The sequence below is a fragment of the Pseudoliparis swirei genome, chromosome 14, assembly GCF_029220125.1.
Source record: "Pseudoliparis swirei isolate HS2019 ecotype Mariana Trench chromosome 14, NWPU_hadal_v1, whole genome shotgun sequence".
NCBI classification, from domain to species: domain Eukaryota; kingdom Metazoa; phylum Chordata; class Actinopteri; order Perciformes; family Liparidae; genus Pseudoliparis; species Pseudoliparis swirei.
In genome coordinates this window covers 1,499,701-1,522,929 of record NC_079401.1, presented here as the reverse complement: position 1 = coordinate 1,522,929, position 23,229 = coordinate 1,499,701, and the positions used below count along the sequence as shown (strand labels likewise).

Here is a 23,229-nt window from a genome sequence, read left to right as displayed (position 1 = left end):
CTGTTTTGTTATTCTTCTTTAATCAAATTCTGGCACAATAATGAATAAAGTTCTATCTTTAACTTCCTTTAAGACACAAAGAGCTTCAGGCGGCTGGAGGACACACTCACTGCTGGTGCAATCAACAACAATGCACTCTTTATTCAGCGCCTCCCACTCACAACGTTGTGACATCACATGGCTGACCACACGGCTCCATCCTGGATCTACTGGATCACAGGTGCTCCACCTGAGCTGGTCTCCGGGTCAGGCGTCCTTCATGGCCTCGAACTCCTGGATCCTCTGTCGGGTGTTTCCTCTGCGGATCCTCCGGTAGGACACGGTTTGGTACGCTGAGGATCGATGGCGGACGTTCTTCTTGCCGTCCGCCTCGCTGTTCTTCTCACTTCCTTCCCCTCCGTCCTCTTCGTCCTCTTTGACCTCTTTGTCCTCTTTGACCTCTTCGACCTCTTCGTCCTCTTTGACCTCCTTCACTTCCATCTCGGGGTGTCCGGGGCCCGGTGAGGTCGTGGTCGGACTCGGTTCTCGGCGTCCTCCTGCGGCCGGTGAAAACCACTCTGTCACTGAAGGAAAGGTTAAAGGTTAAAGATATGGGGGGATTTACATATATATATATATATATTTTAAAGTTTTGTATTAAAGTTATGTAACTTTAATTAATCTTGGATTTCATTTAGCTGAACTCATTTTCTTCAGTGGGAGGGGGATGCTAACAGCAGGGGGAGGAGCTTACCTGTGGGGAGCTCAGGTGGAGCGTCCTCGGCTGCAGCTTCCTCTCGTGGTCCAGGAGCAGGAAGTGATGTCAGCGGCGTTGTTTCAACACGCTCCTGCTCCTCCACACTCTTCACCTCCTCGTCTCTCAGACTCTTCACCTCCTCGTCTCTCAGACTCTTCACCTCCTCGTCTCTCAGACTCTTCACCTCCTCGTCTCTCAGACTCTTCACCTCCTCGTCTCCCAGACTCTTCACCTCTTCGTCTGAGTGATGGAGCTCGTTCGCTGGTTCATCATTGGGTTCCTCATGTTCTCCTTTGTCTCCCAAGGCATCCATCTTTTCTTCTTCCTCTTCTTCTTCTTTAATCTTCTCCTCCTCCTCCTCCTCTTCCTCTCTGCTGTCACCGTTATCTTTCCAGTCTTGAACCTGCTGCTCTCCTCCTTCCTCTTCTTCCTCGACTTCCTTCATTGTCATGGCCATTACTTCTTCTTCTTCTCCTTCAATATTCTCCTCCTCCTCCTCTTTCACTCCTACCTGCTTTTCCATGTCACCCTCCTCCACCTCCTCCTCTTCCTCTTCCTCTCTACTGTCATCTTTATCTTTCCAGTCCTGCTGCTCTCCTCCTTCCTTTCCCACCTTCTCTTCCTCTTCTTCCGCCATCGTCATCGTCATTTCTTCTTCTTCTTCTACCTTTTTGTCCTCCTCACCTGAGGTCCCGTCGCCGTGGTCCTCCGGGGGGACGTCCATGGCGTCCTCCAAGGACAGAATGTCTCCAAACATCCCGACAGCCTGCAGGACCCGGGTCACCAGGGAGTTCTCCTCCAGGTCCAGACCGTCCAGCAGGTCTACGGCAGACCACCAGCTCGCCATGACGACGGGGACCAGAGACGAGGAGGTCTGGACCGACCTGCGTCCGCTTCACGAGGGAACGCCTGTTTTCAGCCTAATACTTTAATCTTCAGGTCTAATCTCTTTTACTGAAGTGTATGAAGGACTTTGAGGAGAAAACTTCTGCAATGTTACTTTTTATTATTGCAATTTGCAGATTCTCATAAATAATAAAAACTAATATATTATCATAAATTAAATGCCATGAGAATGAGCTCCACCTTTACCAGATGTAACTAATGAAAGCATCATTATGATCTTATAATATAATATTATGGTACTTGAAGTATATTTTGATGATAGTACTTTTGTACTTTTACTTATGTAAGCTTTAGAAAGCACTTACATTGAGGTATTAATACTTTTACTTCAGTACTTTCAGCTCAGTACTCATACGTTTCATTTATTTTGGCAACAAACTACAAATATTCAGTTTTACTATATTATGATGAAGCAGATATCAATGTTAGTTTAATACAACTACTTCAAAACACATTTGAAAGTGTTTTCTTTTCTTTTTTAATTCATATTTCTTCATATATATATATGTGTATATATATATATATGTATCCACATATATACTGTGTGTACATCCATGTCTCATAATATCTTCCCTCAGCTCAACATTCCCACAGCCTTGATCCCCCAGCGGAATGTAAAGCTGCTCAGTGAGTTACATGAATTCACTGTGTGACGTTCACTGTCCTCAGGGAAAAAAAGTGTTGTTTTGGAGAGAAATAATAACGCACAGTTGAGATAAAGCTGATAAAATATAAACGTGTTATGATTTCTTCTGAATTAGCCAATAGACCAAAGAATAGTTCATATTATTATAACTGGAGCATTAATTCAATTCAATTCAGTTTATTTGTATAGCCCAATTTCACAAATTACAAATTTGTCTCGGAGTGCTTTACAATCTGTACACATAGACATCCCTGCCCCAAAACCTCACATCGGACCAGGAAAAACTCCCAAATAACCCTTCAGGGGAAAAAGGAAGAAACCTGGAGGAGAGCAACAGAGGAGGATCCCTCTCCAGGATGGACAGATGCAATAGATGTAATGTGTACAGAAGGACAGATTTAGAGTTAAAATACATTCAATGAATATGACAGAGTGTATGAATAGTTCATAGTAGGCATATTCCACGATGGAGACCTCCACGATCCATCAGGCAGATGGCGGTGGGGAGGAGTGGGCGGAGTCTCAACAGTGGGAGTCTCAACAGGACAGTGGCGAGTCATGAGCAGGAATTCCACGACCCAGACCTCGATGATCCATCAGGCAGATAGGATCTATGCCGTCTCATAGGGTCCGATGACCCCATGAGACGTGAAGTCAAAAGGACTCCGGGGAGAAAGCAGAGTTAGTAAGGTGTGATTGAGAGATGAAAATTCATCCTTAAGGAGAGAAAAAAGAGGAGATAGGTGCTCAGTGCATCCTAAACGTCCCCCGGCAGCTATAAGCCTATAGCAGCATATCAAGGGGCTGGACCAGGTGAACCTGATTCAGCCCTAACTATAAGCTCTGTCAAAGAGGAAGGTCTTAAGTCTACTCTTAAACGAGGTGACTGTGTCTGCCTCCCGGACTGAAGGTGAAGCTGGTTCCATAAAAGAGGAGCTTGATAACTAAAGGCTCTGGCTCCCATTCTACTTTTTAAGACTCTAGGAACTACAAGTAGTCCCGCATTTAGTGAGCGTAGCTCTCATGTGGGGCAATATGGTACTACAAGCTCCTTAAGATATGATGGAGCATCACCAATCAAGGCTTTGTAGGTTAAGAGAAGAATTTTAAAAGTGATTCTTGATTTTACTGGGAGCCAGTGCAGAGCAGCTAGTGCAGGAGTGATGTGATCTCTTTTCTTAGTTTTAGTGAGAACACGAGCTGCAGCATTCTGGATCAACTGAGGGACCTAAGAGATTTATTAGAGCAGCCTGATAATAAGGAGTTGCAGTAATCCAGTCTCGAAGTAACGAACGCGTGAACCAATTTTTCTGCATCTTTTTGAGACAAGATGTGCCTGATTTTTGAAATATTACGTAGATGAAAGAATGCAGTCCTTGAGATTTGCTTTACGTGGGAGTTAAAGGACAAGTCCCGATCAAAGATAACGCCAAGATTCTTTACAGTGGTGTTGGATGCCAGGGCAATGCCGTCTACAGAATCCACATCACCAGATAATTGATTTCTGAGGTGCTCAGGGCCGATTAAAATTACTTCGGTTTTGTCTGAGTTTAACATCAAGAAGTTGCAGGTCATCCATGTTTTTATGTCTTTAAGACATGCTTGAATTTTACAGAGTTGGTTGCTCTCCTCTGGTTTTATCGATAAATATAGTTGAGTATCATCTGCATAACAATGAAAGTTTATGGAGTGTTTCCTGATAATATTGCCCAAAGGAAGCATGTATAAGGTAAATAAAATTGGTCCAAGCACAGAACCTTGTGGAACTCCATGATTAACGTTGGTGGTTATCGAGGCGTCATCGTTTACAAATACAAACTGAGATCGATCTGATAAATAGGATTTAAACCAAATTAGTGCCGTGCCTGAAATGCCAATCGACTGCTCCAGTCTCTGTAACAGGATGTCATGGTCAATGGTGTCGAATGCAGCACTAAGGTCTAACAAGACCAGGACAGAGAGGAGTCCTTTATCTGCTGCCATTAAGAGGTCATTTGTAATTTTCACCAGTGCCGTCTCGGTGCTGTGGTGTTTTCTAAATCCTGATTGAAATTTCTCAAATAAACTATTATGATGTAGAAAGTCGCACAACTGATTTGCGACCACTTTCTCAAGGATCTTGGAGAGGAAGGGAGGTTAGAGATCGGTCTGTAGTTAGCCAATACCTCTGGATCCAGAGTGGGCTTCTTCAGGAGAGGTTTAATAACAGCCACCTTGAAGGAGTGTGGTACGTGGCCTGTTAGCAGAGACACATTGATAATATCTAATAGAGAGCCGCCAATTAAAGGCAAAACGTCTTTAAGCAGCCTCGTCGGGATGGGGTCCAAGAGACAGGTAGGCGTGTTCAAGTAGAAACCGTTGAAAATAATTGGTCACGGTTGATAGGAGAAAATCCTCCAAATATACACCAGGGCATACAGCGGTTTCCAAGGCCATTCCACTTGAGAACAGATTGGCACTGGTTATGGGCAAGAGATTATTAATCTTGTCCTAATAGTTAAAATCTTTTCATTAAAGTTCATAAAGTCATTACCACTGAGGTTTATAGGAATGCTCGGCCCACAGAGCTGTGACTCTCTGTCAGCCTGGCTACAGTGCTGAAGAGAAACCTGGGGTTGTTTTATTTTTCTATTATTGATGAGTAATAGGCTGCTCTGGCATTACGGAGGGCCCTCTTATATGTTTTAAGACTATCTCGCCAAACTAAGCGGGATTCTTCGAGATTAGTTGAACGCCATATGCGTTCAAGCCGTGACGTTGCTTCAGTTTGCGGGTCTGAGGGTTATACCAGGAGCAAACCTCCTCTTCCTCACTGTCTTCTTCTTCAGAGGGGCTATCGAGTCCAGTGTCATTCTCAGAGAGCCTATGGCACTGTCAACAAGATGATCAATCTGGGACGGACTAAAGTTAGACCAGGAGTCCTCTGTTATATTGAGACGTGGTATCGAATCAAATACAGAAGGAATCGCATTTTTAAATTTAGCTACAGCACTATCAGTTAGACATCTAGTGTAAAACTTTTGACTAACGGAGTACACTCCGGTAGTATAAATTCAAAAGTTATGAGGTTGTGGTCTGACAGAAGAGGATTCTGTGGGAAGACGTTCAAATGCTCAATGTCAACGCCATAAGTAAGAACAAGATCAAGCGTGTGGCCAAAGCTGTGAGTGGGTTTCTGTACTCTCTGACAGAAGCCAATCGAGTCCAACAAGGAGATGAATGCAGCACTAAGGCAATCATTATCAACATCCACATGGATATTAAAATCTCCAACAATAATAACTTTATCGGTTTTAAGAACCAAACTTGATATAAATTCTGAGAATTCAGATATAAACTCTGAATATGGACCTGGTGGCCGGTACAGAATCACAAATCGAATTGGCTGTAGTGTTTTCCAGGTTGGATGTGAAAGACTAAGAACAAGGCTTTCAAATGAGGTGTAGTGTAATTTTGGTTGAGGATTAATTAATAGGCTCGATTCAAAGATGGCTGCTACTCCACCTCCTCGACCGGTGCCTCGAGGAATGTGAGTATTAATATGACTTGGAGGAGTCGATTCATTCAGGCAGACATATTCTTCATGGCTCAGCCAGGTTTCAGTTAGGCAACATAAATCAATGTGATTATCTGATATTAAATCATTCAGTAACACAGCTTTAGATGACAGAGATCGAATATTTAGGAGACCACATTTAATAGACCTATTTTGTTGCACTGCTGAAATAATTGTGTTAACTTGTATAAGGTTATTGTGTACGACTCCTCTTCTGCTTACTTTTGATTTATTTAATTGAAGTGGCCGTGGGACAGACACAGTCTCTACTCTAAAGTCAAGGGTGGGTAACTGCTCGAATGTAGAAAGTCGCACAACTGATTTGCGACCACTTTCTCAAGGATCTTGGAGAGGAAGGGGAGGTTAGAGATCGGTCTGTAGTTAGCCAACACCTCTGGATCCAGAGTGGGCTTCTTCAGGAGAGGTTTAATAACAGCCACCTTGAAGGAGTGTGGTACGTGGCCTGTTAGCAGAGACACATTGATAATATCTAATAGAGAGCCGCCAATTAAAGGCAACACGTCTTTAAGCAGCCTCGTCGGGATGGGGTCCAAGAGACAGGTAGACGGGTTAGAAGTAGAAACCGTTGAAGATAATTGGTCACGGTTGATGGGAGAAAAGCCCTCCTAATATACACCAGGGCATACAGCGGTTTCCAAGGCCATTCCACTTGAGGACAGATTGGCACTGGTTATGGGCAAGAGAATATTAATCTTGTCCCTAATAGTTAAAATCTTTTCATTAAAGAAGTTCATAAAGTCATTACCACTAAGGTTTATAGGAATGCTCGGCTCCACAGAGCTGTGACTCTCTGTCAGCCTGGCTACAGTGCTGAAGAGAAACCTGGGGTTGTATTTATTTTTCTATTACTGATGAGTAATAGGCTGCTCTGGCATTACGGAGGGCCTTCTTATATGTTTTAAGACTATCTCGCCAAACTAAGCGGGATTCTTCGAGATTAGTTGAACGCCATATGCGTTCAAGCTTTCGTGACGTTGCTTCAGTTTGCGGGTCTGAGGGTTATACCAGGGAGCAAACCTCCTCTTCCTCACTGTCTTCTTCTTCAGAGGGGCTATCGAGTCCAGTGTCATTCTCAGAGAGCCTGTGGCACTGTCAACAAGATGATCAATCTGGGACGGACTAAAGTTAGACCAGGAGTCCTCTGTTATATTGAGACGTGGTATCGAATCAAATACAGAAGGAATCGCTTCTTACCCTCAGCGACCACTAGATGGCGGTATAAATGATTTTAAAATGACGAGTGACGCTCTCACCCACAAATATAAATATAGATTATATAATATATAAATATACTTCTTTTATAAGTTAAAACAACAGATATTATATAAAAGCAGGAATAACAAACTCAATGTATGGAGAAATAATCCTTTTTATTTCATTAGAAACGTAAACATTTTAATAAGAATTATAATTTATTCATTAATTAAAAGTAGAAAAAAACCATGTATTTTTTAAATTTATTAAAACAACAATACATCTTACACGACCTATCTATATGTAATAAAAAAAAACATTATTACTAATCATCATCATCATAACAAAAATAGTAAGAATAATCATTCAAATAAATTAGGATTATTATAAGAATGATGTTTGCTCATTTAGTTTGGTTTAATCATATAATTAGATCTTGAAATCATAATTAAATAAGTGAGTCGTGATTTTTCAGAACATTTATTGCAATAATAAAATAATTAAACACATGATTCCTTGTTTCATGAGTTTCACATCATCTTTTATGAAAATATTTATTAAATGTTTCTTACATTTATTCTTACATTCACGGTGGTGCAACAAAAATTAACAATGACATTTAAATTAACTTTTAAAAATTAGACTAAATGCGTTTCGATGCAGGACAAAACATTTTTCTGACTGATGTTGATTTTACAGTTTTTCTTTTGTCCAAATACAGAAATCCACAAAACAGTTATTAGTCTTGATCAATAATCACAACACAAGTGTTTCCAATAGATCGTTAGATATTATTTGCTGAGTGAAACTCACTGAGAGTCGGCGTCTGTCCGTCCTCTCCGAGGCGCCCCGCTGAGCGCCCTGGCGTCCTGCTGCGCCCTCCAGGCCTCCAGCACCTCGTGGTCGTCGGCCTCGGCGGCGGCCCGGGCTCTGGCCCTCTGCCTGGTTTGGGCGATGAAGGTGGTGACGTCATCCTCCTCCTCCTCCTCCTGTGTCTTGCCGGCTCCCTCCCTCCCACTGCGACTCCCTCCCTCCACGCCGCCCTCGTACCGCGAGCGCCGGGCGGGCCTCCTCTCGGCGAAGCTCTCCGCGGCCTCGCCGCTCTCTGGCCGCCTGGAGCCGAGCGCCGCCGCCGACCCGCCGCGAGCGTCCTGCGACCCGAACCCGGAGGGAACGCCGAGCGCTTCCTCGTCCTCGTCGAGCGCGTAGGACGCCCGGCGGCTGGAGAAGTCGAATTCGGACGCGGAGGCGTGGAGGTCGTCGTCCGATTGGCCGGCGGCGGCGGCGGCCATCTTGTTTGGAGGAGGCCGGACGCTCGCCAGCCAGTCGTCCACGCTGGTGTTCTTCTCTCTCTCCAGCGCCGGGCTGAGGTTCAGACACCCGGAGAGGCCGAAGGTCCTCGCGGGTTTCTTCTCCTTCTTTGCTTCCGCCAGAAAATCCTCCTCTTTCTTCTTCCTCTGCTCCTCTTCGTCGTCCTTCGGCTTCTTCTTCTTGTACATGGTGCTGCGCTTGTTGTCCTCCAGGATCTTCTTCCTCTCGTAGGCGGCCATCTTGCCCCTCATCTCGGCCTTCATCTCCCTGTCCATGGCGTCCAGCTTGCCCATGTCCACCTGGTCCTGGAAGAGGCTGCAGAGCGGCACGCTGGTGCCGGTGATCTTGTTCCTCTTGGGTCCCGGAGCCGAGCTTCTCCCGGTGAGACCGGAGACGCTGCTGCCGGAGAGGAGCGCCCCGCCCGGCCCCCGCGAGCAGGAGGCGGCGCTCCACAGGGAGGCGCTGTCGTCCTCCGCGCCGCGGCCCGACACCAGGCTGCCGGAGCGGAACTCCGACCCGGCGCGCGACGGCGGAGACGGGCTCATCTCTGTCTGCTTCTGCCTGATGGTTTCAGAGACGACCTCGGCGATCCAGTTCTGGATGCTGGCCAGGTTGACCATGGGTTCTCCTCCGGGGCCCGGGAGCGTCGGCACCGGCAGGATGGGGGGAACCGGCGCGACGGACCTGGCGCCGCGAGGCTGCGACACCGAGGAGACGACGGACGACCGGCCGCTGAGCGCGGACGCCGCGTCGTCGTTGGCGACGCTCGGCGTTCCCGTGGCGCCGGCCCAGAAGGCGGAGAGGGGCACGGCGCCGCCGCTCACGTGGGTCTCAGCCTCCCAGCCGCACATGGACCGGCTCTCCTCCAGCGTCTTCTTGGAGCGCTCCAGGATCTCCTCGCGGCGCTGCCGCCGCTTCGCCATCGCCGAGTCCTCGCCGCGACTCATCTCCACCACCTCCTCCTTGTTCTCCTCCCCGAGGCGCCGCTGCTGCCTCAGCTTCCACGTCTGGTACGCCGTCAGGTCCACGTCCCGGTGGGCCGGCGTCTCGGCTCCTCCCCCTCCCTCGCGGTCCTTCTTGTTCCAGCCGAACTGGATCCTCTTGACGCGCCAGCGCTCCAGCGGCGTCATCTTGTCCTTGTTCTTGTGGCAGAAGTTATACATGGAGCCGGAGTCGGAGAGGAGGCTCTCCACCTCCTCGTCCATCTTCTTCCTCCCTCCTTCCGTGCCGCCGCCCTCGTCCTCCTTCCTGCGGTAGCGGGCGGCGGCTTGCTCCTCCATTTCCTTCAGCCGCCGCTTCCACAGGTCGGAGTAGCTCATGGAGCTGGAGGAGGACCCGGCGTCCGAGGCCGGGCGCCTGACGCGGCGCCTCGGCCGCTCCTTCACGGCGCGCACCTCCTCGCTGGTGACGCTCTCCGCGTCCGGGGACGCCTCCTTCCGTCCGCCCTCGCCGACACATTCCCCGTCCTCGCCGTCGCTGTCCAGCTGCGCCTCCCACCAGCCGTCGTCCTGGTATTTCTCGTTCCTCCTCTGCCACTCACGGATCATGCTGTCCAGGCCGTCCTCTTCCTCCTCCTCCTCCTCCTCGCCGCCTCCTCCGCCCCCCGTCTCCGGCAGGACGACCTCCCGTCGGGCCGGCCTCTGGTCGGTCGGCGTGCTCCTGAAGGCGGACGAGGCGACGCTGCTCATCACGCTCTGGCCGTCCTCCTCCTCCTCCATCACGATGGAGTGCGCCTTCACCCCGACCATACTCCGCTCCTCCTCCTCGTCGTCCTCCTCCTCTTCCTCGCCGAAGATGCGAGCGCGGGCACGCGCGTCCACGACGGAACACTGGCTGAGCGTGTCGTCGTCGTCTTCGCGCTCCTCCATCAGCGCCTCGTTGAGCGCCCGCAGCTGCTTCAGGAAGCCCTCGTTGGGGTTGATGGCGCGCTTCTTCCTCACGGAGCTCAGGGCCTCCATGACGCTCATGTGCTGGAAGATCATCAGGTAGGACGCCACCAGCACGGCGGCGCGGCTCACGCCCATCATGGACACCACCAGGACCTTCCCTGCGCGAGAACCAGATGTTAGAAGAGCTTCGACCGACAATAGAGACGTCTTTACGGATGAAGGAATGATGCTGATTATGGATGAAGTCCTGGAGGCATCGCTTTGGGAATCAGTCGCAGTCTCAATGCCGCGACTGCGTCACCGCTAAGCTCCGCCCACCGACGGCGAGATGTTTGTGTCGAGCGTCAAACCCCAAAAAATAAATTATCTAAAAGGGAAATTCACAGCTTCTGTTTGTCTAGTCAGATCCTCTGCTTTTGTTATTGAATACGTAGGTGGAGTTTTCCTTCTCCTTTTATTTTGAAAACCTGTTATTCGATTCCTAAACAAGTGCATGAACACAAGCAGCTCGGTGGATGCAGACGGACACGTCTTCGTCCTCGTCGGGTCAGAGCCTCTCACCTTTGTGTGTCAGCAGAGCGTCGTCCAGGAACTCGGCCGTGGGCCGGAAGTGCGGCGAGATGTCGGCGTCGGGGAAGTCGTCCACCTCGATGCCCAAATACTGCAGCGTCATGCCGGCGTAGAACGACTCGCCGGTGTACACGCCCGTGCCGTGGGCGGCGTTCAGCACGTGGGTCACGCCCATCCGCTTCAGCCGAGCCTTGTTCACCGCCACCGACCTGAAACCGGCAGAACGTGACGGGAACCCGCGGGGGGGAATCGGACACCGGCGTACCCAGCGTGCACCGCGGCTTCTCCGGACGGACTCACTTCTCGGCGATGAAGACTCCGGGCCAGACCTCGTCCACGGGGTTGGGCGGGGCCTCCAGGCGGGCCTGCACCATGGCCCTCTGCAGGTCCAGCACGCAGGGCGTGTTGTAGGGGCTGCGGTCGTCGGTCATGTCCCGGACGCGGTTGTACAGGTCCTCCACCATCAGCTGCTCCGCCGTCTCCAGCATGGACTCCGGGACGGACTCGGCCTGCACGCTGCGGGGCGGCAGCTCTGAGGACGGACGGGGAACCAGATGACCTTTGACCTTTGACGCAGTTTTCTGTTAGAAAACCGACATACTTGGCTAAATATCTCGAAGTACGCGAGTCTCGTCTCTCAGAGCAAATCTATCGTCTGCAGGATGCCTTCGTGGACGTGTCCATCCCTCTCAGATCAGAGATGTGAGTGACGCCGCGTGTGCAACACACATCTTTCCGCGCTCGATGAAACATGCATGGTCCGTTAGCGCCGCGCGGCGTGCCCCCGAGCTCCTCTCCTCAATCAGGCGCCTCGGCTCCTCCGGCGCTAACGAGCCGAAGGCCGGCCGTAATTCAAGGGAATCGGGCGTGTCGCTGTGGACTCTGATGTGACACATTATTGGGTTGAGGCGACCTCACGGGGTCTCTGATTGGAGGACTTCATTCTGACACTCTTCCTGCGCCGCCTCACCCTCGCCGATGATCTTCTTGGCGGCGATGGCGGACGAGAGGTGGATGGGCTCCATGAAGATGCTGGCGGCGTCGGAACCGGAGATCAACGAGAACCTGGACTCTGAAGCCGTGGAGAAACTGAGCGAGAGGAAGAGGAGGAGGAAGAAGAGCGGAAATATCCTCAGATACACAAATCGAATCAAAAGCGTCATAAACTTAGAGCTCAGTCGGTGGGTGTTGGGATGGAAGGAGCAGCGCGTCGTGGTCCCGGCGGCGGCCTCCTCTCCTACCTGGGCGACGGGCAGCGGAGGTAGTGAGACTGGATTCCTCGGAGCCTCCTCTGGTTCTCCTCCTCCTCCTCTTCCTCGCTGCCAGGGACCGTCTGGTCCCGGTGCTCGCCGCTCTCATTGGTCGAGGCCATCGCAGCCAGGATTCCTCCTGCTATTGATAAAAAAGGGACATTGGTGTCTATTTATACATCAAAACCACATGTTAATAATATGTAAAGAGGATGTGTGACCTAATGTGAAAACAAGAGACATGAATCATCCTCAAAGAGTGTGAGGGTGGAGAGCTGACGTCAGATCTAGAACATGGAAATGACTTCAGGACTTTATGAATCAAATGATTCAACAGTTGACAGGAGTAACACGTTGAGCCAGGCTAGCAGTTTCCCCCCGTTTCCAGTCTTTATGCTAAGCTAAGCTAACCTCTCAGCAACAGAAAGAAAACTAGTTCATTTCAACCAAAATGTGATTTAAAGAAACAATTCTTCCAGAATAAATGAGGTGAAATGCATGTTGTACGTTGTGGTTGAAACCCAGCAGTGGTGGAAATATATTTACGAGTTACTTTCTATTAAATGGTGACATTTTGTTTCAGAGTTAATATTAAACAATGTCAGACAAACACACGTTGGTGTGTTTATTCCTGTTTGTGTTTCAATGTGCTGCGTGTTTCACTCTTCTTCTTCTTCTCTAGTTATTATCGCTGTGTGTGTGTCCTGGCTTTAAAGCTCCAACGTGTGTGAAGATCTATTTTTATCTGAGCGACAGCTGAGAGCCTCGAGGCCTCCGGAGAACACCCAGAACCACACGGGCAGAACCAGAGAACACGGACCGGGCCGGAGGACCACTTTAAACGAAACACCACCATTCTGTGAGTGAGTGAGTGTGTGTGTGTGTGTGCTCTTACCTCGGGGGTCTGAAGCAGCTCGTGTGAAGCCGACGGCGTCCAGACTGACAGCAGAGTTAGAGTCCGCCCCCCCAGACCCTCCAGACCCCCAACAGGCCTGCAGAGCCCGACACCCGACACCCAGGACACAGAGTACTACCAAATACTCCCGAATACTACCGAGTACTCCTGAGACTACTTCTGAAAACTTTTGTTGTCATCCTTCAGTCCTTCCTTATTTCCTTTTTCTATTCCTTTCCTTCACTTTATTACTTTTATATCCTTCCTTCTTCCTCCATTTAATTTGTCCTGGTTTCTGCTCGGGGGAACAACTCTGTGTTGAAGAGTTTTATCTCAAGTCATCAACTCTATTTATAACGTCAGAAGCACATGTATGCACATATAAATATATATAAATTTAAATATATATATGTATATAAATATATTTATATATTAAAAAATATATATGTATATAAATATATATATACATATATATATATATATATAAATATATATATACATATAAATATATATATATATATGTTGTTCATATTAGTCCTTAATAGTTAATATTAGTCCTTAAAAGTTCATATTAATCCTTAATAGTTAATATTAGTACATATTAGTCCATAATGGTCCATAGTGGTCCCTCAGGGCGACTTAAGGAATCACAAAGTGTTGTGTGGACATAAATAAAACTCTGATACACTAAATGTTTGCGTAGTTCAATATGTTGTGAAGAAAAGAAGCTTCTTGAAAACATTCCACTCTAAGCTCTCCATGTTGGATTGAGAGAGCAAAGCCCTGCATTCATTTCCCTCTTCATCTTCAGGGTCCTCAGCTCTGTAGAACAGGAGGAAGTCCAGAGGACCCTGAACGCACCGCCGTACTTTGCGTGTCCTGTTGTGTTTTCAGTGTCGTCATAAAGAACGTTCCACTTCCTGTTTCCTCTCCGTGCTCAGCCCATGTTGTCGACGGCGAGCGGCAGCAGAGGGACCGCCGCCTCACCGCCGCCGCTCCTCTCACTTGTCGTGGCCGGGCCGTCAGTCATCTTCATCTTCTTCTTCTCCTCCTCCTCCTCGACCCTCGAGGGAGGCGGGAACTCGCGGCAGTACGCCGGCGGCGGGCAGGGCACCAGGTGCACCTCGCCGCTCTTCAGGAGCTGGACGCAGGTGTAGAAGTCCTGAGGCGAGCGGCCGGCGCCGGGGAGGCCCGGGAGTCCCATCACGCTGTACTCGGTGCCCGGCAGACACACAACCTCCGGCCCGGACCGCGCGGACCTGCCCGGCGCCGCGGCGAAGGCCGGGGGCGGCGAGCAGCAGTACGGCGCCACGCTCCGCACGTACGACGCCGGGGGGTTGGCCGAGACCCCCGCCGGGTCACGCGGGAACATCGGGGCCGTCGGGTCGGACGCCACGCCGCACGCCGAGAGGACGACGTCGCCGGCGCTGACCCGGTCCCAGACCTCCTCCGAGGAGCTCGGGGGGCTGAAGCTGTGGAAGTTACTGAAGTGATGGTCGATCTCAGCCAGGTTCCCCTTCTGGGGGGGGGGGGAGGAGGGAGAAGAGAGGAGAGAGAGGAAAGAGGAGGGAAGGGGGAGGAGGGAGGGAAGTGAAGATGCGCGTGTGTGTACGCATGTGTCTGTGTGTGTGTACGCATGTGTCTGTGTGTGTGTGTGTGTGTGTGTGTGTGTGGTACCTTCAGGTGCAGCGGGTCGATGCCGATGATCCGCGGCTTTGGAATCGGTGGCAGGAAGTAGTCTTTTATTCTGAAGGACAACAGAAAGAGGAAGTCTGAAGGCTATGAAGGAATCCAGTAAAGGTTCAAGTCTTAAACTGTGGAGCTGATGAATAGTTTATATTTTATATCTTTAAATCTTATTCGTCTCGTCACCAGGGTGAATTCATTTAATCATCGTTCCTTCACCGATGAAAACTAATAAACCTCACGCTCCCAACAGGAAGTAGAACCCGGCTTCCTACCTGCGCCCCTGAGGCATGACGCCGAGCAGCACGGCCAGCAGAGCCACGACGGCCACGCCCGCCACCACGACCGGAACCAGGACGTTACCTTCCAGACAGAGAGCGGGTCAACAAACCCACCGCGGCCACGACAACGCCTGCTTTGTGGGAGGAGCCTACCTGCCGGCGGCTCGGCGGGGAGGCTCATCTGCAGCGCCGAGCTCCACCTGCTCCACAGGCCGTAGTTGTGGGACCGGCAGCGGACCCGGACCAGGTAGTCCCCCCCCGGGAGGCCCAGCAGCTCCACCCGAGGCTCCCGCAGAGGATGCTTCACCTGGGGGAGGAAGGGCATCGGACCCTCATCATCGTCTGAGAGGCAGCAGATCAAAGACGCCTTTATGACGTCTGAGGGGTTCAGAGGGGAAATAAACCAAATAACATGTCCTCCTGCCCCCCAGGTGAGGTCATGTCCTCCTGTCCCCCAGGTGAGGACATGACCTCCTGTCCCCCAGGTGAGGACATGTCCTCCTCTACAGGTGAGGACATGTCCTCCTGTCCCCCAGGTGAGGACATGACCTCCTCTACAGGTGAGGTCATGTCCTCCTGCCCCCCAGGTGAGGACATGACCTCCTCTACAGGTGAGGACATGTCCTCCTCTACAGGTGAGGTCATGTCCTCCTGCCCCCCAGGTGAGGTCATGTCCTCCTGTCCCCCAGGTGAGGACATGACCTCCTCTACAGGTGAGGTCATGTCCTCCTGCCCCCCAGATGAGGACATGTCCTCCTCTACAGGTGAGGTCATGTCCTCCTGTCCCCCAGGTGAGGACATGTCCTCCTCTACAGGTGAGGACATGTCCTCCTGTCCCCCAGGTGAGGACATGACCTCCTCTACAGGTGAGGTCATGTCCTCCTGCCCCCCAGATGAGGACATGTCCTCCTCTACAGGTGAGGTCATGTCCTCCTGTCCCCCAGGTGAGGACATGACCTCCTCTACAGGTGAGGACATGTCCTCCTGTCCCCCAGGTGAGGACATGTCCTCCTCTACAGGTGAGGACATGTCCTCCTGTCCCCCAGGTGAGGACATGACCTCCTCTACAGGTGAGGTCATGTCCTCCTGTCCCCCAGGTGAGGACATGACCTCCTCTACAGGTGAGGACATGTCCTCCTCTACAGGTGAGGACATGTCCTCCTGCCCCCCAGGTGAGGTCATGTCCTCCTGCCCCCCAGGTGAGGACATGTCCTCCTGTCCCCCAGGTGAGGACATGACCTCCTCTACAGGTGAGGTCATGTCCTCCTGTCCCCCAGGTGAGGACATGACCTCCTCTACAGGTGAGGTCATGTCCTCCTGTCCCCCAGGTGAGGACATGACCTCCTCTACAGGTGAGGACACGTCCTCCTGTCCCCCAGGTGAGGACATGTCCTCCTGCCCCCCAGGTGAGGACATGTCCTCCTCTACAGGTGAGGACATGACCTCCTGTCCCCCAGGTGAGGACATGACCTCCTCTACAGGTGAGGACATGTCCTCCTCTACAGGTGAGGACATGTCCTCCTGTCCCCCAGGTGAGGACATGTCCTCCTCTACAGGTGAGGTCATGTCCTCCTCTACAGGTGAGGGTATGAACTCCTGTCCCCCAGGTGAGGACATGACCTCCTGTCCCCCAGGTGAGGACATGTCCTCCTCTACAGGTGAGGTCATGTCCTCCTGCCCCCCAGGTGAGGACATGTCCTCCTCTACAGGTGAGGACATGTCCTCCTCTACAGGTGAGGTCATGTCCTCCTCTACAGGTGAGGTCATGTCCTCCTGCCCCCCAGGTGAGGACATGTCCTCCTCTACAGATGAGGTCATGTCCTCCTCTACAGGTGAGGTCATGTCCTCCTCTACAGGTGAGGTCATGTCCTCCTCTACAGGTGAGGTCATGTCCTCCTCTACAGATGAGGTCATGTCCTCCTCTACAGGTGAGGTCATGTCCTCCTCTACAGGTGAGGTCATGTCCTCCTCTACAGGTGAGGACATGTCCTCCTCTACAGGTGAGGACATGTCCTCCTCTACAGGTGAGGTCATGTCCTCCTCTACAGGTGAGGTCATGTCCTCCTCTACAGGTGAGGTCATGTCCTCCTGCCCCCCAGGTGAGGTCATGTCCTCCTCTACAGGTGAGGTCATGTCCTCCTGCCCCCCAGGTGAGGACATGTCCTCCTCTACAGGTGAGGTCATGTCCTCCTCTACAGGTGAGGTCATGTCCTCCTCTACAGGTGAGTACCTTCCAGCCGCCGGCCTCCCTGCGGTACTGCAGCTCGTACTCCAGGGTGATCCAGCCGTACTGCAGGTCCGACGGTACCGGGTAGCTCCAGCTCAGCCGGGCGCGGTGGCCCGTCTCGTCCCCGCCGGCGTCCGCCAGCTCGCAGGTGAGATTCACGGGAGCCTCGGTCTGAACTACACGAGGAAGACGAGTTCTCATGTTCATCATTCATGTTTATACTTGGAGATCTTCATCTGGGGGGATGCTCATAAACACCTTTACATATTAATACGTCACTCAGTGTTCCTCGTTGGACAAACTAATGCTGTACGGCTCATGTTGCTTTTCCCAATCTATAATTCAATAAACAATCTGCAGTATTCTGTGAGGAGGAAATTACATTTAAATAAATCAACTTTAATATCCTGGAGTTTTAATTTTAAGTGAATTATTTCTTTTAAATGCTTCATTTTGATAATAATCTCATTTGAATGAATCATAAATGTAATTATTCTGTGTATTTGCGTCCTCTTTTTAACGAGCCGTGTGTTGCATATTAAAACTTCCTCACGCAAGTTGTTCCCCAAAAATATGGGATCAGAATCTTGCACTTGCATTGGACGGCTCCCTCCCGGCTCCCTATTGGACGGCTCTCACCCTGCTCCCTATTGGACGGCTCCCTCCAGGCTCCCTATTGGACGGCTCTCTCCCTGCTCCCTATTGGACGGCTCTCACCCTGCTCCCTATTGGACGGCTCTCTCCCTGCTCCCTATTGGACGGCTCTCACCCTGCTCCATATTGGACGGCTCTCACCCTGCTCCATATTGGACGGCTCTCACCCTGCTCCCTATTGGACGGCTCTCACCCTGCTCCATATTGACAGCTCTCACCCTGCTCCCTATTGGAGCTCTCCCTGCTCCCTATTGGACGGCTCTCACCCTGCTCCCTATTGGACGGCTCTCACCCTGCTCCATATTGGACGGCTCTCACCCTGCTCCCTATTGGACGGCTCTCTCCCTGCTCCCTATTGGACGGCTCTCACCCTGCTCCCTATTGGACGGCTCACACCCTGCTCCCTATTGGACGGCGCCCTCCCGGCTCCCTATTGGACGGCTCTCACCCTGCTCCCTATTGGACGGCTCCCTCCCGGCTCCCTATTGGACGGCTCTCACCCTGCTCCCTATTGGACGGCGCCCTCCCGGCTCCCTATTGGACGGCGCTCCGGCCTCACCTATCTCGGCCACGTCCAGGCAGTGCTCCTGGGAGCTGTAGTCGCCGGCGGCGGTGACGGCGGTGACGCTCAGGCAGTAGATCTTCCAGATGGACGTGTGGCTGCTGTCGAAGTGGCAGCTGAAGGGCCCCGAGGAGCCGTAGTCGGGGCACTCGCGTCGGGGCCCTTTGCTGCAAAAACAATACGCATGTTCCTGGTGTCGAGCAGTCGGTTGGATAGAACGAGTCACTGGATGGCGTCGATATTGATTACGGGTAAATAGTCAATACTGCCTTGGTACATACTCCTTGGAGTAGCCGAGGACGTACGTGACCTGCTCGCCGTCCGTCAGGTTGTCCAGCGGGAGCCACCAGCAGCTGAAGTCCTCCATGTTGGGCGAGCGGCAGTGGTGGATGTGAGGCCTAGTCGTCACGGCAACCTCTTCTTCTTCTGAGGAAGAGAAGGAGGAGAGGATGAAGAGGTGTTTCATGCAGTAGATAGAAGGGATGATTTATAGACTTAACAGGATGAACCGAACAACGCTCAAACTACTTTCCCTGAAGAAGGATTTCATCAAATTGGTAATTTGCTGGAGAGAAATATCATCTCACCTCACTTCCACACAAGCCTGATTACATCTGTTTCTGACACACACACACACACACACACATACAGGTCTAATCCAACACTGTCTGTTGGTCCCATGCAGTGATTCAGACAGAGGAACATTGATCGCGTCAGCAGCAGGAAGTCAGGCGACCTCTTCCTGCTGCAGACTGACCTCCTCCTGTGGAAGTGAGACGCACTCTTCTTCTTATGTTCGACAGATATTTCTGAAATGGATTTTTCTTGTCATCTCTTCCCTGGAACATGTCTGCAGACGGTTCCCCCCACATCACGTGGTCATGAGCTCTGAGTCGTCCTGGAGAGGAGGACCCCTGGAGCAGCATCAGAAGCATGAATGGATCTCAGAAGAACACGCGGCTTCCTGTTAACATTAAAGCTACTGCAAGGAACTTTAGTCCCCTGGTGGTTTGGCGCCCCCTCTGTACAAAGGTGGTAGTGTTTCCCAGCGCCTCTAAATGTCCTCCTTCCCTCCGGCAGCAACATCTGGAGGTCGCTCTGGAGTCCCGGCGCCATGAGCGCGTCACTCACACTCTTTAAATCCTCTCTGTGAACTGTCATGTGACACCTGCAGCGCTCCGGGTTGGTTCACAGGAGCACTCAGAGCGCCGTGGACTCACCGGGGCCGCGTCCGTCTGTGTGAGCGCCGTCCTGGACCGCCATCCTGCTGGCGCCCCCTAGAGGAAGCAGCCAGAGCAGCAGCCACAGCATCCCGCAGCTCCGCCTGTGGACCCACCAGAACCGTATTTTATTTATACATCTAAAAAATTATAAATTAAGTTAATAACATCTGAATTAAATGAAAAAATACATAGAATCAGTAAGACCTGCTGGATGAAAGTGTGGCGTTAGCATATAATATATATAATATAATATATAATGAGTACCTGGGGTCAAACATCCGGGACCAGGTGGTGGTCAGGAGAGAGAATGCAGCTTTAACACATGAAGCATAGACTTCTATACAACCAGAGGAGTCTTTTTGAGATACTCAAAGACGCTTTACATGTTACATGGTACATTTCAAACAGCGGGGAGCAATTCAGGGTGAAGTGTGTTGCTCAAGGACACCTCGACGAGGGCGATTGAACCACAACCCCCTGATTGAACGGCGGCCCTGCTGACCGCTGACCCCGTGAGTAAAAACGGTTCCAGAGCGTCTCGGTGCACAAACAGAGCAGAGTGAAGGCTCGTGTTCGCCCTTTAACTCGGTTAAATGAATTATCTTCGGCCGCCTGCAGCTTCCCTTGTGAGCCGCAGGTTGTTAAAGGTCATGCGACACATGATGAGCCTCGCGGTACCAAATGTTTACGTTTAATCGGATTTCCCCCCTCAAGCGACCAGCTGACAGGAAGTGCTGCCGACCATGAGGAACACTGCAGTCAGTATGGGCGGTGGACCCCCCCCCCACCGCCTCACCCACCCGATGAATTATGATTTCATGCGTCCATGAATAGGATTGATAAGCGGAGAGGTTGAGGGTCGTGGAGTGTTTGCGGCGTCCTGCAGCTTCACGCGTCTCCATGACGACGATCTGACGTCTGACAGTCGGTGAGCGGGCGAAGCGCCGCAGCTCTGAGTCTACGCTTCAGGATCAGCCTGAGATCATGAATTCAACACAAGTATTCAGAGAGAAAGTGATGAAGAGGATCAGCAGCGTCAATAAAGAGAGGAAGAAAAGACCTCTTCCAGTGTAATATTCTCCTCTTTTGGGGATGTTTATTTAGTATTTCAGAGGCTGGAGTTCATCTCAATGCTTTGAACTTAAAGTCCACGCAGACAGAATCTCACGGTCATGACGACGAGCTCTCACTTCACGTGTTTTATCGTCATTATCTCGGGAGTTTCACCTGAAGGCTGAAGGTTGAGTTCCAGAGGCGACTCACTGGAGGACGCGAGCGGCGCGGGGAACATCTCCTTCTCCCCGGGGTCACATGACCTCTTATCTGTCACGACGCACGCTGAGGAGCAGCGACGCTCCGCTTCTAATCTGACGTCTCCAGCAGGGAATTCAACCGTCAACCGCTGCAGAACAGCTGGAGCGAAATAAATCCATTTATTTAAATGTGGTGTGAATGAAATCGTTAAAGTGGAGTTTCCGAGTTTAAGATTTAATGTTAAAATGGATTAAAGTGAGAAATGTTATCGTTAGAATGAAGCGCTTGTTTTTAAGATCATCAAGGAACTCACGGAAAAAAATATTAAATATTAGAGCGCTAAACGTTATTTAGTGCAGCAGAAATATGTTTTAATCCTGGATCTTATTCACATGCGTCTGTAAATATCAAAACAATAATCCATGAAACAAGTCAAGCTTTAAGCTTCATGTTGTGATATTAAAGTAACTTTAAAATGTAGTTGGAACATAAATAATCTGCTGCAGGAGACCCTGAGCGGGCAGCAGTGTTCACTGAGTTCACTTAGTTACAACCAAGTTAAAACTAATTACAAAGCTTTTTATTAAAGATGTATTTGTATTTTTTGGGACATTTTAAACCAAACGATTAACTGATTAAACTAAAGATAAAGTTCCAGATGCTCACGGAACATTCTCCTCAACTCTTTAGGATTAAAAGGTATATCCGTCTTACCGTTTTAGATCCGCCTGCAGCTGCTTTAAAGTCCACGAGCCCACACCGGGATCAGGACCGGGACCGGGATCGGGACCGGGATCGGGACCGGGACCAGGACCGGGACCGGGACCAGGACCGGGACCGGGACCCACAGCCGGTGGATGCAGCCGGGAGTCCGGGTGAAGTCCCCGTGGAGCAGCGGGAGGAGCTGTGGTGGTCTGTGTGTGTGCTGCCAGCGGAGTGTTGCGTTCACTGACCGCTGGATTCCTCCTCCTCCTCCTGCTACTGCTGCTGCTGCTGCTCCTGCTGCTCCTCCTCCTGCTGCTGCTCCTCCTCCTGCTGCTGCTCCTCCTCCTGCTGCTCCTCCTGCTGCTGCTGCTGCTCCTCCTCCTCCTGCTGCTGCTCCTCCTCCTGCTGCTGCTCCTCCTCCTGCTGCTGCTCCTCCTGCTGCTGCTGCTGCTCCTCCTCCTCCTGCTGCTCCTCCTCCTGCTGCTGCTGCTGCTCCTGCTGCTGCTCCTCCTCCTGCTGCTGCTCCTCCTGCTGCTGCTCCTCCTCCTGCTGCTCCTCCTCCTGCTGCTCCTCCTCCTCCTGCTGCTGCTCCTCCTGCTGCTCCTCCTCCTGCTGCTGCTCCTCCTGCTGCTCCTGCTGCTCCTCCTCCTGCTGCTCCTCCTCCTCCTCCTCCTCCTGCTGCTGCTCCTCCTCCTCCTGCTGCTCCTCCTCCTCCTCCTGCTGCTCCTCCTCCTCCTGCTCCTCCTCCTGCTGCTCCTCCTGCTGCTCCTCCTCCTGCTGCTCCTCCTCCTGCTGCTGCTCCTCCTGCTGCTGCTCCTCCTGCTGCTGCTCCTCCTGCTGCTGCTGCTGCTGCTCCTCCACACGGCATCATCAGCCAACACCAGCTGGAGCTCGCGCCTCCTCTCCGGGCTGAGCCGGCCTCCTGCCGCTGCTCCCGGAGGAGGAGCACCACAATGAGAACAGTTACACATTATATATAATATTATATTATAAATACAAAAATACACAAATATAATGATTGTATACAGTAAATAATTATGACATGACATTTACCACATCATAAATGTCAAAATCAGAGGAATGTTTTAAGTCCACATCAAGAAATACTTTTAATTACAAGACATAATTTAAACATAATATACAGTATTGTTTGTTTACCTGGTGAAACTGAGCTTCCACACGTAAGATAAATGTTTATATATTTATTAATTTAAGTATGTTTGATTTTATCTGATTTTTTCAAGTAGTTTTGGTTGTTTATTAATTATAGAAATTTAGTCTAAGGATAAAACTGTTATTATATTATCCGCATTCCACAATTCAGTCACAGATACCCTTTTAAACGGAAAGGGCTGATTTACAGGAAGCCCTGAACGCCTCATGTTAATAAAAACAATACATGATCTGATTTACGACAGAGTGCATGTCCTGAGGAGATAATAAACAAGTTGTGCTTCCTGTTGCTCCTTCACAATAAAAGCCCCGTGTGTCACCATTTCAATGCTCAGCAGGAGGTACTGCGGGTTGAAGAAGGGAGAATATAAATAAAATAAAACTAAGAGCTTCTGGGACGTTGGATCCTCAAAGACAACAACAGATTTAATCTGATGCAGATTAGGAGGAGACCGGCCTGAACTACACTTTAACCTTCACCCTCAGCTTC

General features: G+C 50.8%; 3 protein-coding genes across 3 annotated transcripts; all 3 read right to left on the bottom strand.

Moving 5' to 3' along the window:
* Positions 1–118: 118 nt before the first annotated feature.
* Positions 119–2,408, bottom strand: LOC130204247 (cilia- and flagella-associated protein 251-like). Its single transcript, XM_056430809.1, has 2 exons — positions 734–2,408; positions 119–563 (listed from the first exon to the last, which is right to left on the bottom strand). Exons 1-2 carry the CDS (start codon positions 1,581–1,583, stop codon positions 247–249), a joined length of 1,167 nt encoding a protein of 388 aa, XP_056286784.1. The 5' UTR covers positions 1,584–2,408; the 3' UTR covers positions 119–246.
* Positions 2,409–7,520: 5,112 nt separating this feature from the next.
* dusp27 (dual specificity phosphatase 27) lies at positions 7,521–13,289 on the bottom strand. The gene is made up of 6 exons (XM_056431433.1): positions 12,975–13,289; positions 12,071–12,221; positions 11,800–11,918; positions 11,130–11,361; positions 10,821–11,038; positions 7,521–10,417 (listed from the first exon to the last, which is right to left on the bottom strand). Exons 2-6 carry the CDS (start codon positions 12,199–12,201, stop codon positions 7,869–7,871), a joined length of 3,249 nt encoding a protein of 1,082 aa, XP_056287408.1. The 5' UTR covers positions 12,202–12,221; positions 12,975–13,289; the 3' UTR covers positions 7,521–7,868.
* A 229-nt stretch (positions 13,290–13,518) lies between these two features.
* LOC130204602 (prolactin receptor-like) lies at positions 13,519–21,888 on the bottom strand. Its single transcript, XM_056431434.1, has 9 exons — positions 21,576–21,888; positions 19,605–19,708; positions 18,666–18,810; positions 18,382–18,551; positions 17,172–17,344; positions 15,095–15,248; positions 14,936–15,023; positions 14,652–14,721; positions 13,519–14,493 (listed from the first exon to the last, which is right to left on the bottom strand). The coding sequence occupies exons 2-9, from the start codon at positions 19,693–19,695 to the stop codon at positions 13,912–13,914; spliced, it is 1,473 nt and encodes a 490-aa protein (XP_056287409.1). The 5' UTR covers positions 19,696–19,708; positions 21,576–21,888; the 3' UTR covers positions 13,519–13,911.
* Positions 21,889–23,229: the final 1,341 nt, after the last annotated feature.

Bases quoted from the DNA above. Each gene is read 5' to 3' on its own strand.
- LOC130204247 (XM_056430809.1), bottom strand. From the start codon at position 1,583: ATGGCGAGCTGGTGGTCTGCCGTAGACCTGCTGGACGGTCTGGACCTG. The intron at 564-733 runs GTAAGCTCCTCC...CCTTTCCTTCAG, and splicing joins TCCACCTGAGCTCCCCACAG to TGACAGAGTGGTTTTCACCG.
- dusp27 (XM_056431433.1), bottom strand. From the start codon at position 12,201: ATGGCCTCGACCAATGAGAGCGGCGAGCACCGGGACCAGACGGTCCCT. The intron at 11,919-12,070 runs GTAGGAGAGGAG...CCTCTCGCTCAG, and splicing joins CTCCGCTGCCCGTCGCCCAG to TTTCTCCACGGCTTCAGAGT. The intron at 11,362-11,799 runs GTGAGGCGGCGC...GTCCGTCCTCAG, and splicing joins CAAGAAGATCATCGGCGAGG to AGCTGCCGCCCCGCAGCGTG.
- LOC130204602 (XM_056431434.1), bottom strand. From the start codon at position 19,695: ATGCTGTGGCTGCTGCTCTGGCTGCTTCCTCTAGGGGGCGCCAGCAGG. The intron at 15,249-17,171 runs GTACTCACCTGT...TTCCTCCCCCAG, and splicing joins GGGAGGCCGGCGGCTGGAAG to GTGAAGCATCCTCTGCGGGA. The intron at 14,722-14,935 runs GTAGGAAGCCGG...GTTGTCCTTCAG, and splicing joins GTCATGCCTCAGGGGCGCAG to AATAAAAGACTACTTCCTGC.